At 41.7% G+C, this 15,566-nt stretch overlaps 1 protein-coding gene across 1 annotated transcript in view; it reads left to right on the plus strand.

Annotated features, from left to right (window-relative positions):
- Window positions 1-653: 653 nt before the first annotated feature.
- The window catches only part of AMMECR1 (AMMECR nuclear protein 1), a 534,200-nt gene continuing 519,287 nt past the window's right edge, over window positions 654-15,566 (plus strand). Inside the window, exon 1 of the mRNA XM_086918441.1 lies at window positions 654-1,261. Within this exon, the coding sequence (XP_086774567.1) occupies window positions 831-1,261 (431 nt within the window). The 5' untranslated portion in view covers window positions 654-830. The remainder of the gene's footprint in view (window positions 1,262-15,566) is intronic.

Consider the following 15,566-nt stretch of genomic DNA (forward strand, 5'->3'; position numbering starts at 1 on the left):
TCCCCCATTTCCTCTTAAAGGTTTTTCACCGTCCAGAATTTGCCTCTTTCCAAGGTGCCTACCCTAGTTCAACAAACATCCTCTGATGTCTACATACGTGTAAAATTAACAAATTCCTCCCATTTCCACTTGCACACGTTGTGTCCTCTTCTCTATAGCCCAACACATTTGTATATAGAGGTAACTCTAACCACCAGTATATGTAGTAGACCTTTGTACTCGCTACCATTCCTATGTGACTCCATTTGTATCTCTTCCTTGAGTGAATTTACAACTTGTACATTTGCGATTTTTTTTCTGTTTCTAACTCTTCCTTGTGTGACTTTACAACTTGTACATTTGCTATTTTTTCTGTTTGTATCATTTATGTAACTCATGTAATCCTAAATCCTTATGTATCACAACTGGTTCTTGTGTAAAGCGCTCTGACACCTTCGGGTAACGTTCACGCTATATAAAATCGCATTAAATAAATACATAAAAATCCCACTAGCTCTCCCTTCGCTGGTGTTGGATGTATCCGTTTCACCTATTTCTGTACCTCCCACTTCCCTTCTGATACAGTGTCCTGTCGCTGTCACTGACTGAGCCTCCTCCTCTTCCCTCTGAGCCCTCCTCCTCTTCTCTGTCCTTGCTCACTCTACCGTCCCCTAGCTCTTACTGTGCCCGCCCCCTCCTGTCAATCCTGCAGGAGTTCGGCTCGGAGCTGGATCCCGGGCGTGACGGAGGGACCTCCGTGATCGCGCACGCACCTCTCGCGCACCCCCCCTCCGGTCTCCCACCTCGCGCACGCACGGCACGCGCTGACGTCACGGCTAGTGGAGCCAGGAATGGGTCGGAAGCGGAGCGTGGGGGGAGAGCGTTCAAAGATGGCGGCGGGTTGCTGCGGGGTGAAGAAGCAGAAGCTGTCCAGTTCACCCCCCTCCAGCGCGGGCGGCCCCGGCGCAGGAGGAACCTCGCACTGCAACGGCGGGGAGCGGCAGTGCCGCGGCGAGCTGGGGCTGGGCGGCCCCGCCGGGGGCGGTGTAACGGCGGCTGGCAACGGCGGCGGACGGGTGGTGAATGGCCTGGGGGGACTGAGCGGCTGCGCCTCCCTGTCCCCTGCCGCCGGCTGCACTTCTCTCTCCCCCGCCAACCACAGCCCTGGAACTCGCAAGATGGTGGTGTCAGCCGAGATGTGCTGCTACTGCTTCGACGTGCTTTACTGTCACCTGTATGGATACCAGCCACCCAGGAGCCCCCGTTTCACCAATGACCCATAGTAAGTGCCGGGATAGGCTGGGGCAAGCTGCTCGCTCCGGGGGCTCCAGAGGTAGCTGTGCAAGGTGCACACCTCTCAGCTGTGCAATGTCACATGAACACTGTAGACGTATTGTCTTCGTTGCCCTCAATTAACAAACACTTTCACTAATGCTTTCATTGGAGAATATAAGACGTGCTTATCGTGACAGCTTTATATTGTTGACCTCTCATGTATTGCGAAGTTGCTGGGGGAGGAGACATTTGAGTAGAGGGGATTCAGAGGGCTAACTCCCGCTTTACAAGATACGTGTTTATAAAGTTTCTTTATAAATTGCACCCTTACATTGAAAGAAAGGTACGAAGTGTGTTGTGTACACTCCTTGCTGTTGGATTCACATTATGCTTCTTGATCCGTGTAACAAAAGGTATTATGTTGATTCCCATGCAAGGCCTATCCTACCACAGCCTAATGTAAACTACTATAAAGTGAGAGGATTATTAGAGAAATGACCTTGCTGCACATCTTCGCTGGTACAAGTAAACAATGAGGGTTTTCATTTGAAAATAGTCTGCAACAAACTAACTCAAAAACAAATGACCATGTTTGTTTTCCAAATAAAGTTGCGTGTTCTGTTAGTGGGCAAGCAATACTTGTCAACACTTGTATTTCTTACGCGAAGAGAACCAGAGCCAATAACCGCTTTTTATTTTTATCTAGACTGCTGTCCACTCCCTGGGGTGCTATCCTGTGATTTTGAACAGGCGTTTTGTGGTTGGCATGGGAATGTGCATATTTAAAAGGAACTTTCGTTTGCAATGTCCACGTTTTGATTGTCCACTGAGAACAGATACTTAGTGGGGCAAAGCAGGTAGTTGAAAGTCGAATTTTGAAAACGTATGTAGGCACTCCGAAGTGCTACACCTGAAAGTTTAAGTGTATATATTGACATCCGATGACACCTTCCTTTGCATTTATTAGAAACTTTGTTTTTTTGATTTGGTAGATTTAATGCATCTCAGTGGTTCATAATTTGCACCGGTCTTTATACGCACCCTCCAGGTTTTGGTATCTTTTTATTTGATTAAAGAAAACTGGCAAAGGGTGTATTTTATTTGGTCTTATTCGTACGGTAGTCTTCTAATATAGTGGTGCCTGACCTCGAAAGGGGAGTGAGTTTTTTTTTTCTTTTTCCATTGGTTTGTGCCCCTCTAACGTGAACTTCTGGAGTGTGTGTATTCTATAAAATACGTAGCCCATGAATTCCATTCCCCAAGCGCACACATCACATCTTCTGTAGAATTGACAGGTGTACTTTTGACTAACAATGATTTTTTTCTACTTTTCAGGCGGGGACATATTGTTTATTTATGCTCTAGCATGTTGTCCGTGTGCCATACCTTTTGAGTTTATTCGCGATGTGCACTAATCCTTTTTTTTTTTTTCTTTTCTACCAGTGTCAGCTTGTGCGAGCAGTAGTACGTCCTCAGAGGTAGAATATAGGCCGTCCCTTCCGAGTGTGGCTTCTATGCACATTTGACATTTCTAGAAGACTTCTATATCTCATTATTAATCGAGCACAATGTAGGTTTGCCCTTATATTTTGCTTGGGTTTGCGAATCATTAACGTGATTGTTTGAATCCAATGCCTTCGGCTAGGCGTTTTTTTTTTTTAACAGATGGGCGGTTTATTTAATGTTTAACATAGCTTCGTTTACAGTATTTACTACCTGTTTTGATGTATGTTAGGTGTCCCCTCATTTGTTAGTTTTTTTCTGTAGTACTCATTAGAAATGAGCAGGTTGTACCCCGCGATTTCACCCTTTTGTCAACTGCATTGTTCTGTTTTGACACTTCTGAATACTGTGATCATGAGGCAGGGGCTCCATTCATGTCGGGTGCATTTTAAAGACCCCTCTTTGGGAAGAGGTCCATGTCTGACATGAACCAGCTGGTTTCTTCTTGTTGCCTGCCAACTGTTTTCTGAATGCGCCGGGCATTTGTTTGTTTACCCTGTGTTTTTTTAACTGGAGCAGCCCTTTCTTTGTCTCGGAGAACCTGTCTTCATAGGCATGATGCGCTATCGCTCCCTGGAGGATACCCGTGTGGTGGAGGGACCTTGCATCGTGTGGTGGAATCTTGACGGGCACCGGTCCCGTTAAAGGACCTGTCCCCAGCGTGCGGGCCCCATTAACACTCGCATAGGCCCAGCCACCTTATCGCTTCAGTGAGGCCAATTGCTTTCATTGCACGTTGGGGGATTGTGGTTCCTCTGACAGGCCGTTTCACTTGTAAATCGATGGAGCTGTGGAGTTCTCTGTCGCGTTAGTGTCTGTCATCAGCGAGATGGGTGGGGGAGTCTATTGTCTGACTTTTTTCCAGGAACCGCTTGGCAGCGAGTGGCTCCAGTGGGCTGCGGGGGCAGCGAGCCCATGGATATGACTGGTGATTTGATTGAGGGAGCAGAACCAAACACTTGGTGTTCATCGTAAGGAACACATTTCATGTTGGTAGCTGCCCCTAAATGTTCATTTAACAAATGAGCAACAGAGTGCAAAGGTTTAGTCCACCGAAAGGGGTATAAGGCAACTGTTGGTGTAAGTAAATGTAATGAATGTGTTACATTACTGTGACGGTTCACAGGTGGCAGCTTTCTACTACATTGGCTTAAATCGGACCTCCTTCTTTGAAATGTCCCCCCCCCCCCTTTTCAGTAAATATTTTTGTGTTTAGAGGTAACACGTTTTTAAAGTGGGCCGTATTCATGGAGATCACACAGAAAAGCCTGAGAAATAGTGTTCGTTTTCAATCTATGAAGTTTTTGTAGTTCTCTCAATACTTTTGTAGTAACTTTTACAGCTTTGTGCTTATAAAGTGCATAGCCGATAATGTGAAGTGGGGTACATTTTTATTGGATTTCCCGTGTAACAAACCTCTAAGAGGAACCTCTCGTCTGCTGACACTCGCACAACATGAATCCAATTTCATAACTTCATGCTATAGACCATGTTATGTTATACAGATTTGTAGATCATACTATTACCCTGGATGGTATTCTGGAGCTGAGGAGGTGTGAGTCTATCTAAACCTAGGGCTTAGTGAGACTACTCAAAGCCATGTCTTAAGCTTCTTGTGGAAAACAGAAATGAAAAGGGGGCTCTTTTATGCAGTGACACGTTGTTCCACACTTTAGGAACGCTGAAGGAGAATGTTAGACTGGCAGGTCTGGTTTTCTGTGTGCGTGGGATGTGTTTAAGTAGAAGTCAAAGTGAGCGGAAGTGTCTGGAATGTTTTGTGAAGCAGATTCAATTCTTGAGGTATGATGGGTTTAATCCATCACTGTTCTTTAGCTTACTTCGCCACCCGAGTTCAGACCCAGCTATACGCAAATCAGTCTTGATCCTGTGCCTCATAGGAACAGTCCAATCCGAACTGCCAAGCCAAGTCTTCCCTGGACCGGAAACGAGCATCCTGGGACCGGTTTCAGGGTAACACCCCATATCAGCTGGACTAGCTTGAATGCATTGGCAAAGTGAGCAAGGTACCCATGTCTGGTCATACCCTGCCAACTTAGGGCGAACAAAGCAATCTCAAGGAGATGATGAACATAAATGTTTCAGCGCTCCGTCCAGGGAAGACCTGGCTTGGCAGTTCGGACTGGACTGTTCCCATGAGGCACACGGTCAAGACTGATTTGCATGTAGCTGGGCCTGAACTGGGGGTGGTCGAAGTGAGCTAAAGAACAATGATGAATTCAACCCAGATCTGTGACTGGGGGCGATTGTCTGAAAAGTTTCAGTGCTCTGTTCATCATCTCCTTGTGTATGCTTTGTTTGCCTTAAACAAACTCAATGGAGACTCCAAAGTTGCATTCACACAAACTGTCTGCTCAGGAGTAACACATTCCTAAATGAGAACTACAGTGCGGCAAGGCAAGATCCAAGAACACAACCTAGTCTTTTCTTTTGGAAGAAGCCCTTGTTAAGCACAAGCGATGTGTTCCTGCACAAGTCCATGATCTGACTCTTATTTTTAAATGTTTTTTTATACTATTCTGCATTTCAGCTGTGGGTCAAGCTTGATTTCACTTCTGCTGCATCCCACAGTAGAATCTTTTTAGAGAACAAATGCTACATGCACAACCTGACTTAAATACGTAAGATTGAATAACTATTAACCCCTGCACCATTTTAACAACAAAAAAATAGTTAGTTTGCTCAACAACTTCTGTGTAATTCTCTGGCGTCAAACTATTAACCCCTGCACCATTTTAACGACAAAAAAGTTAGTTTGCTCAACAACTTCTCTTTGTAATTCTCTGGCGTCAAACTAACCAATCACAACAGTAATGGACCCGGCCACTCAGCATGCAGCTTTGTAGAACAGTTCAAATCACCAATGTCAGGCATTTTTCCGTTAAGCAGAAGTCCATTTCAGCAGGAATGCATTAACCAATAGCCTGGAAGCATTCATTGCACAACCGTAGACCCCTTCCTTTCAAAAATCAATTTATGTTTTTAATTTTATCTAGATCACATAAGGCTGGCATGTATAGAGTGCTGTAGGTTAGGCATCAGCAATAAGTCTTAAATGAAAAATACATTAGGCATAAACCTTATACCACGCAAGCGCTCTTCAAGAAGAATTCTACCACAACTAAGTCCATGAGACAGGCTGGGGAGGTGTAGGACCAGATATGCAGTGTATCCAGTTTCGTGTTAGGGAGCGGATTGAATATATCACAATTAACCTTAAGATATAGAGGGGAAGAGCACAAGTAAATCTCTTGTAGGTTAAAAGTTAAGTACAGTTGGGTTTAAAAGTTGTTCATGTGGGCTGGGTAGGTCTTGCTGAGTAGCCAGAAGGCACCAGCATGAGCAGGGCCGCAGGAATTATGAGATTGCTGTGGCATTTTTGGCACAATTGTTGATTTGCTACATTTGCCACGTAATAGTCTGCCACACAATATGCTGATTTTAACAAAAATAATTCTACCTCCAGTTACTAAAAATCCATCGACCTGTTGCAGTGCAGTGAAAGGCTCTCTGCAAAGGTTGAATTAAAACATTTCAATTGCTTATTGCTGTATTTGGGTGTTAAACGGACACTAGTGAGGTACAACCAACGCCCAGACCATTTTAACATGTTTAAATATGAAAAAAATAAGTAATACAAAAGATGCTACGCTATGCCACATCATTTGCCTTTTCTTGCTTCCTAATTTACTCAACACTGCCACATAATTTGGCATTTTCCTGCATAGTTCCAGTGGCCTTGGACATGAGTTACACTACCATCATATCTACTTTGACGATCACAGTTCCCTTTGGAGGTAGAAATGCACAGGTGGTGAGTTTTCAAAAGCCAACAACTTGTCTTTGTATGTGCATTCTAGCCGTTAAAGCATCAGTGTTCGTGGAAAGACCAGTTACAATATTGGATTAAACCACTTAGGGAATGCTTACACTGGCCGCACAGATTTATATAAACACTTGATTATTTCTTAGCATTGCAGTACTCTACCCATGTAGAACCGATTCCATAACCAAGAGTGCCTGATACAAACTACACTAAGTGTAGCCTGCTTAATCTAACGTAGGTGAAGTAGAAACTTGAGTAAGGCCAAAGCTTCCTGCTTCCAATCTTAAGTAGAGGAATGATTAATAATAATAATATTAGTTGGACATCTGGGTAACCTGCAACAGAGAAATGGCTGCTTGACAGGTTTTTTCCCCACACAACTCAACCATGAAGTTTTCAGGAACACCTTTGAATAATGGTGCTTTGTTTATGTGCTCGTATGTGTCTTTGTGTCCCCTTCTTCAACTTTGGGTCGGAAGCCCTCAATCTACTCTTCTGCCTGTAGTGTCACCGGTCATTTTAAATCGGCCATGCTGTGTATTGTTTGCATAGAGCAACTTGGAGTTGTAGCCCAGACCTTACCGGCACCAGTATTCCGAGGGCAGCTATTCTCTTGTCATCTGTTGTAAACACAATGCACCAAATAGAAGATTGAACACTGCAGCGTATTATGCCCATACAGTCTCACATTATACTTAAATAATTCGTAAAACTGTCTGGCTGCTAGCGAGTCAGTGGTGGTTGTTGTACTCTGCACAAAACTGCTTATACCTGGAATCTGCAAACCTCAAGTCTTTTTCGCAAGGTGCATGTATGATTAGATTTGACACCACCTCTCTCCTCTAATTATATTCCTCCTTAGATCTTGGGATCTTCAGGATGTACCTGAACCCTTTGCCTGGTCAAATTCTTCCCTCACCTCAGTCGATGTCTGCATTACCTCTAAACTAGTTGTGCTTTATAATGCTGTCATTGGAAAATTGTTGATACTGGACTCCAAAGCATGTCCTTTGCTTTATTATGTACATTGGTTTATTTTGATAGTTTTATGAATGCTCATCTGTCTGATTAAACACTGCATTAAATGTTCAGTATTTTGATGGGCCGGGTGTCTAAGAGCTGCCTTATAGATGTGGAAGCATCTGTGTTGTCTTTATTTTGCCTGTCCCTAATATTTTAAGCTATTTGTTTTAGACACAATGCGTCCATTCTTCTAACTAATGCTGTAGCCAAGTGCCACTTTATTGGCTGCATGTGCCATGCATTTCCTAGCCACTCATTTAAAATGTATGGTGATGAGTAATCTTCAAACAGAGCTGACTTGATAGAGAAAAGCATAAAGGCAGTAAAGTGTAGTGCCAAGACAATACAACAAACATAATGTGTATATGCCTATTTTGTTGCATTAAGGGCCAAATTCAAAATGTGACCTTTGACTCTAGCCTGATTCTAAAGATAAGGTGCCCATTTTTATTATGTTTGGCCTACTAAAGAATCCTCCCATCCAATAAAAAATATTCCAGCCTGGGTAACAAACGGGGCTGACTCATCACCCCATGTTTTTTTTAGTCTGTACTACTAAAGAATGTCGGAACACTTGGCATGTTTATGAAAACTATTTGTAATATATGAATACACAATGATGAGATACATTTCAAGGGTGTAGGAGCAGGTGTCTAAGGGTGGGGAGCTAACAGTCCTTGCACTTATATACTCCGAAGTGGTTTTTGAGTTAGATGATGGTATTGACAGAGTAGTACATGGTGATAATGGCTATGTGATGAGTGGAATGCTTGTGTGATACAGTGCTTTTGCTAGCTTTCTGAAATGCAAATGGTTTTTGTGTTCTCAATATTTGTCTGAGGAGGTTGGAGGCCGCCACTCCTATTGAGAATCTGCTCGATCAGGAAAAACTTGCACGAGAATCGCCTGCCAATTGCTATGTTGGTCCTGGTAGCTAAATTTTCCCTCTGAGCAGGTAATATTTGAACCAGTATGTGGGAAGGGTATGCCCAGCCGTGGGTCCCGTGCTCACTACGCCACTGAAGTCAAGCTATCCTGGCTGATAGCCAGAAACCGGTCCTAGGTTGCTTGATTCCAGTCCATGGAAGACATGGCTTGGCAGTTCGGGCTGGACTGTTCCCATGAGGCACAGGGTCAAGACTGATTTGCATATGGCAATGTCTGAACTGGGGTGGCATGGTGAGCAAAATAACGATGGATTAAACCCAGATCTGTGACTGGGGGTGATTGTTTTGCCAATATGCACCATTCCGTCCATCTTCTGTGTTTTTAATATTTGAACCATGCCTTAGGATCACTAATAATGTTTTGGGTGATGTTATGATTCATGTATGCTAGGCACTTATGAGTTACAGTAATACAAAGGACAGATTGAAAAGAGATTCTGAAGGATTTCTAACTGTCAGTGGAAGTGATTTTGATCTTCTGAGGAGGGAGCTTTCGTTCGAGATGACGTTTTTTGTATCCTTGACATCCTCGTATATCCAGATCACATTGTATTCATTCCTACACGGGAGCTACCTTACTCGGTTTAAAACTGCAGCTTTCTGTAAGGCACACCCTCCCCAGTGACTGGTTTTCTGCTTTTTATCTAATTAACCCATTGGCTAGACATACATAGACTTGCTCATCTTTAATCTGAAAAGAAACATTGCTCAGTTGGATCCTTTGTTCCGTGTCTTACCTTTTAAAATTATAGTTGTATTTGAGCAGTAAACATGCTCTGATAAAACAGACTGTCACAGCAGGTATATCAAGCTATCTTCATTTAACTTTTTTGTGGTTTTGTGTAGTGCAACATGATCCAAGGGTGTTGGAGCGCTTTACCAAGCAAAAGGCCGTTGACATGAAGAATGAACAGTTGCATAAAGCACAAATGGAAGTAGGTTACAAAAATGACAAGTAGTTATGATATTAACAAAAATGTCAGTGCAAAGTGAGGACATTAATTTTAGTATAGTGGTAGGGGGATAAAGGGAATCTAGAATAAAATATATACCACGTTCCTACAAAAGGACGGTACCATATACGTCTCACAGATATGACAAAATATGGCTGTTTGAATTAACAGAATGGCTTTTTCAGATGCAACACCTTGAGTGGTGTGCCTCCTTGATTTTCATTTAAATATGAAACCAGCTCAGTTGATGATTTATTTCAATAATTCTTGGGTGTACTATCATTCCAGTACCATCCATCAAACCTAACATTGAGAAAAATAAGTGGAGTCTACAAACATTGAGCCCTTGAGAATCAATTATCATACATTTGTTTCCTCAAATACAAATTAAAAAAATGTCATGTTCCTCAAATTATAATCACTGATCATCTTATTTAACAACACTTTAACTAAATGATTCACAACTCCAGCACACCAGAAGCATATATATGGTTAATTTTTTTGATGAAAAGTATGTCCTTTCTGTGGACCGAAGTGATTACAGTTGAGCAGGCACTTTTACTTAATTTAAAACAGCAGAATACTAGTTACCCTTTTGGTCTTTGGGTCAAATGTTTGAGACCCTCTTATTTAAAACAGCAGAATACTAGTTACCCTTTTGGTCTCTGGGTCAAATGTTTGAGACCCTCTTCAGGGTAGTCTTTCATCCTTCATACATTTAGCCCCATTTCTGAAACCCCAAAAACTAATGGGCTGTTATTCGTGGGACTTCTCTACATTAAAGTGGTCACACAGTAAGTCTGTTCACTCTTTTAAAAAAAAAATGTTTTTACTGTGGCATAACTGATTACTGATGCGCAATTGAAGCATGCCACTGCAATTTAATACTGTGATCACTGTGCCATATCCAAGCAAGAGTCTCATTAGAAACATCAGTGAAGGTCAATACATGATCCTGCCTATTTGATACTGATTGATCATAGACTCTGCGTATTTATGTAGGAAAAATGCATTGTTTTGGACACTGACCAAATGAGCTGTCCATATGGTCTGCCCGATTTGCAAATTACCTTGTAGTTTGATTCAAGACCGTTGTCCTGTTTTAGTGATTTATTTTTTAAAATCCTTTAGATTTTGAGATCTTTTTTGCAGCAGTTGTTTAGTTTTTGGATCTGCTTCTTAATGGATAGAACTCAAGCTGTCATCGAGGCCACTTACTCCTCGGAATCCTGCAAACTCTCATGACTGGTGCCTTACGTTTTTTCGCTCAGCCCCACCCTCTTCAATGCTTAAATGATCCTCTGGCCAACATCATCTGTTCACGGGACATCCACATCCTCTCCTACGCAGCTCATATTCTTCCTGTCTGGCAAGAACCACAACACAAGAAACAAGTTCACCACCTGCTTGAGTAAATTTGCTAACTGGATGAAAGCCAACTGCCCTGAAGCTCAACACTGGAATGACAAAAGATGTAGTGACTGACCTTTGTCAAGAGCACTTCACTGTGGTGCTCAAACTGGTAGCCGGCCGATCCTGGAACCTCAGGATAATTGAAAGCAAACTGGACATGATCACATAAGTCAATGCAGTTGCTGCATCCTGCTTCCACTCTCCAAAGATGCTGAAGATGATCTTCAAATGGCTCCCAAGCTGCACTAGAAAACTCACTCATGCCATAGTCACGAGCAGGTTGAACTGTGAGGGCGCCCTCTACACTGGAATCATCAAGCAACTCACTAGAAGACTACAAATCCTCTAGAACTCTGCAGCGAGTCTTGTCCTCCTCCTCCCACACAGAACAGAAATCACACCACACCTCCGAGAACTATACTGGCTCCTGAAATACAAATGCCCTCAATTATAACTCCTCACACAGAATTTCAAGGCACTACAAAACTCGGGCACTACCTACTTGAATAGCCCTTTTCTTCCACCAATCACACGCACACCTGCTCCACATGACTACTACACAACTTGTGCATACACAATCGGGAGTATGAGTGTTCTCTTGCGACGTCCTGAAGCATATAACAACCTCCCGTTCCACATCAGTCTCCTTCTCTTCAATTCCTCAAGAAGCTTATGATCTAGCTTATTAATTAGCCAGCCTACTATAGGCTGTTCAGCACCAGGATACACTCACTGTGATAGTGTGCTTTACAAATGCACATGACATGGATTTTATTATCCGTATTTACCTACTAATATTGACGGTTCATTTTTTTTAAAAAGTAGGTATGTTATGTGTAGAGATGTGACATCAGTGTGACTAGTATTTGTTGCATTTCCATTCATTTTTTTAATACTTTTTTTTTGTATAATTTGTAATCATTTTCCACATAGGTCCTCTGAAAGGTTGAGCTGATTAATCATGATGTAAATAGCATTACTTACTAGTTGGAGCACAAATATATCAATTATGTGTCCGTTGTAAATAAAAGCTTTCTGAAATATAGAACATAAGAAATGTTTATGGAATAACTGCTTTCAACAGTTATATGTATGTTTTTAGTTGTTTGATATGGTGGATTTGTCCTTTGTATTCATTTTTGTGTAATTTATAATTAGTAAATAGTTGCCTAAAGTGTATTATGAATTGATGATTCTAATATGATCTGCTAATACCCAGCAGTATCAGTTGTTATGGAACAAATATGTACTTGTATTGTTTGGCTAAAACATTTTTTGCCCTTTCATTTGAGGTTTATGAACCAGAGACCTATCAAGCTACCACTTTCAGGGGAGCAAGATGTACTTTGGCTTTTCTAGGCAGCAGGTTGTTGCAATAGTCTAATATCAGTAGGGGAATGTGTATGCCACTTGTTTGAAGGGTTAAAGCCATGTAAAAGTCTGGTTTGGAATTGTCCTTTTTTTGTTAAGGGAGATTATATGGTTTTGGTTGTTCTGATGTTGTCCAGGATGAATCTTTGTGATTTGGAACATTCAGTGAATGTTGGTAGACAATCTAGGACGTTGAAAGCCAAAGGTGATAAGGAGGCAGGAGTCTTCCCAACACCCTTTTTCGACCTGGGCGTCAGCCGAATTATTTTTGAATATATACTAATATTAGTCTAATACTTCCCGCACCTTTCAGGCACCCCCTCTTTATTCATTAGTCTGTTATTGTCACTCTTCTTCTGCCCACTACAGCATAGATACAGCATGGGGTATTACTGGCTTCACTCTGAGTGGTGTTCTGCTTTTTAACAAGGAGCATACCCACCAGCAAAGGGGCAGCTTTGAGCAGATTTCCCCAACAATAGTTCTGACAAAAGAAAATGCGCATTGACAAAACCAAAAGATTGACAGTCCATACCAGACCTATTGGCTTTACCAATGCTTGTTTTCAATGATGCAGTGTTTTCTCTTCTGTTTGGAGCTTTGCAATTTTTGTGCTACGCCCAACCTGATTGGTTGTCATCAGACAACTGCTTTCAACTAAATTGTTTGAGCTGCAGCAACACATCTTTACAGAATTCTGGCAAAGAAGGTTGTATTTGAGATTGGTCTATAGTTAATCATATTTTCTGGCTGGGTTCTTTCCTGCAAAAGAAAAACTTTTCTGGTTAAATTGCAGTCTGGCACATTACCTTGATCTTTAGAGACGTTACTGCATTATCAGGATAAGATGGGTTAGTTTCTTTGATAGCCTGGTATTGCATCAGTGATGTCTGTGTGACTTATAAATGAGTCCTGGGGAGTTAACTCCGCTCCTTTTGTGTAGTTTTCTGCACTCCGTGGAGTGCAGAATACTTTGCTCTGCGTAGTGCAGCGGATTTTGTTTTTTTCCCACTCGCGCTCATGAACAGTAAGTTTGTGAGTTGCCGCTCGAGTAGAATTTCTACCTGAGCGGCACACTGGCCAGCTCGAACAGCTGTTCGCACAGCATGCCGCTACTTGCGGAACTCCGCAGAGGTTTTTTTGTCACTTTGCGAACCACGCCCAGTCCTGCTTATAAATTGTTTCTGTGATTTCTGTGATCTCAGACCAAGTAGGATTGGTTTTTACTCTATGGGGTTTTAATTTGCTTGGGTTGCGAAAGCCTGAAAAGGAGAGCTCATTCTTGCTTATTTGTATCTGTGACTAACAGTACTAAGCATTAGCCTTTTTAATACTTACCCTATATTTAAGAGGGGTTTATTAGAGCAGCTATTTGGAGTACTTTCTGCTGGTCAAGCCCATTTTCTAATCTGGGTCCCTGGAATTATACGATTCTGCTGTCTTTGGCGTAATTATGGTTTTGCCGCACCCATCGTTTGTTGCATAACCTGTAGATTTTAACAAAGTTTTTTTCTAGCTCAAATGGATCAAAAGTTACCCAAAAATGATTATATATTTTTGCATACTTTGGAAGAGTTAACTGGCCCTCTTTTAGTTGCTTTTCTATTTTTAATTGTTAAACTAATGCAAATGAGGTGAAATCTTTGCCCAGACAATATTGCCATGTGTAAAAACGTCAAAATAAGGAATTCCTTTGAAAAGTGTTCTGCATATAGTGCCTTTTCTTACGGTATAATTCATTCAACCATGCTGCAAAATGTGGTACTCCCCAGCCGTAGTATTTCTGTTGCCCTGCCCTGCTTACAATGAACACCTTATTGCATTGAAATTGATCACAAAAAAAACTGCATCTGGTCTGTGCTGGCTAAATGGGGCGACGTAGCTTCTATCTAGAACATATGGCTTCAAAAGGATAATTTTAGGCACAGGAGATCAACTGATGATTCTGGTCTCTAAAATGTTTTTTTTAAATTGAGCAATGACTTTTAGCTTTTGTGTAAACCTTGAAGTCCTGGAAACCATCTTTCCCCTAGTCCCAGTGTTGTGGGAAATAGTTTGGTCACAAGTAAATGTGGTAAACAGTGACTTAGAGGTTGAGTTCAGTTCCTTGGAATTTGTGGCATTCTGGCCAGTTTTGCTCTCTCACTGAAAAAAGATGTTTAAAAAGCCACACCGTGGTACAAGATGTCACCTGCTTCCATGTCTGCTCTTCTGGTGCTGTGCCATCTACTCAGACTATGGTGTTGACTCCACATCATCTCGTGGTTCCTTAAGTAAATAATGATCCAGTAGCGTTATCCCTGGAGTGAACAACGTCTCCAAATGCACACTAATCTGAGAGGTTTTAAAAAAACACTTCGTGAACTATTTTGTTGCAATCTTTCAATAGTTTTATTTTGAATTTCCTTTAAATTCTTGAATTACTCGAATTTTCTTGATGTTGTTTTCACATCTTATATTTGTTTTCAACACAAAACTTTTCCTTGCCCAATGCATTTCGGGCACTGAGCCCTTTATCAGGGGCTTCATTTTACTGTTAAGAAGAATATACACAACATTATGTTAACTCCTGCGAAAAAAATATATTTCTATTATATACAATATTACATGAAGCTGGCCTTGTATCCCAGTGTGTGTGTGTCAAAACAATTGCGAAAGTGCATTGGTCCTAAAACCAAAGAATGTACAAATTCATTCATGTAATGCATACGAAGTGACAGAAAAACAAAGTGAAAGTGAACAATTAACTTCAAGCAATAGCGTGGATCAAAGTGTACAAGTGAAGTGGAAGGTCAAGGAAAAGTGGATAAAAAGTGGATTGTATACAACCATGGTATAATTAAACGTAACAAGAGAATGTCCATGAGTATTCTCACGAGTCAGAATGAGGTAATGTATCTGCAAATACAATGGTGAACAATAACGGGGTATTATGCAACTGAAATGGCGGGTACCAAGCGTTCGCAATTTAAACAGAAATGGATAATAAGTCACTTACAAAGTAGTATTTGCGCTAGATTGTCATTTTGCCAACGCATACAGCGGTCTCTTGGTCTGTGAAAAAACACATGATGCCATCAATGTTGACCAGCCTTTGGACATACATACAGGAACCGCTACCTAGCGGAGACAAGAAAACCTCTTACCGCGAAGTAAAACGTGGGTAACCTTCTGTCGGCACTCATCTTTCGCTCCCAAAAACCTGGAAGTGTTCAGACTCATGTGAAAGAACGCCAGGACTATATGTAAAAAAAACGG

This window comes from Lissotriton vulgaris, chromosome 4_1, assembly GCF_964263255.1.
Source record: "Lissotriton vulgaris chromosome 4_1, aLisVul1.2, whole genome shotgun sequence".
NCBI lineage: Eukaryota > Metazoa > Chordata > Amphibia > Caudata > Salamandridae > Lissotriton > Lissotriton vulgaris.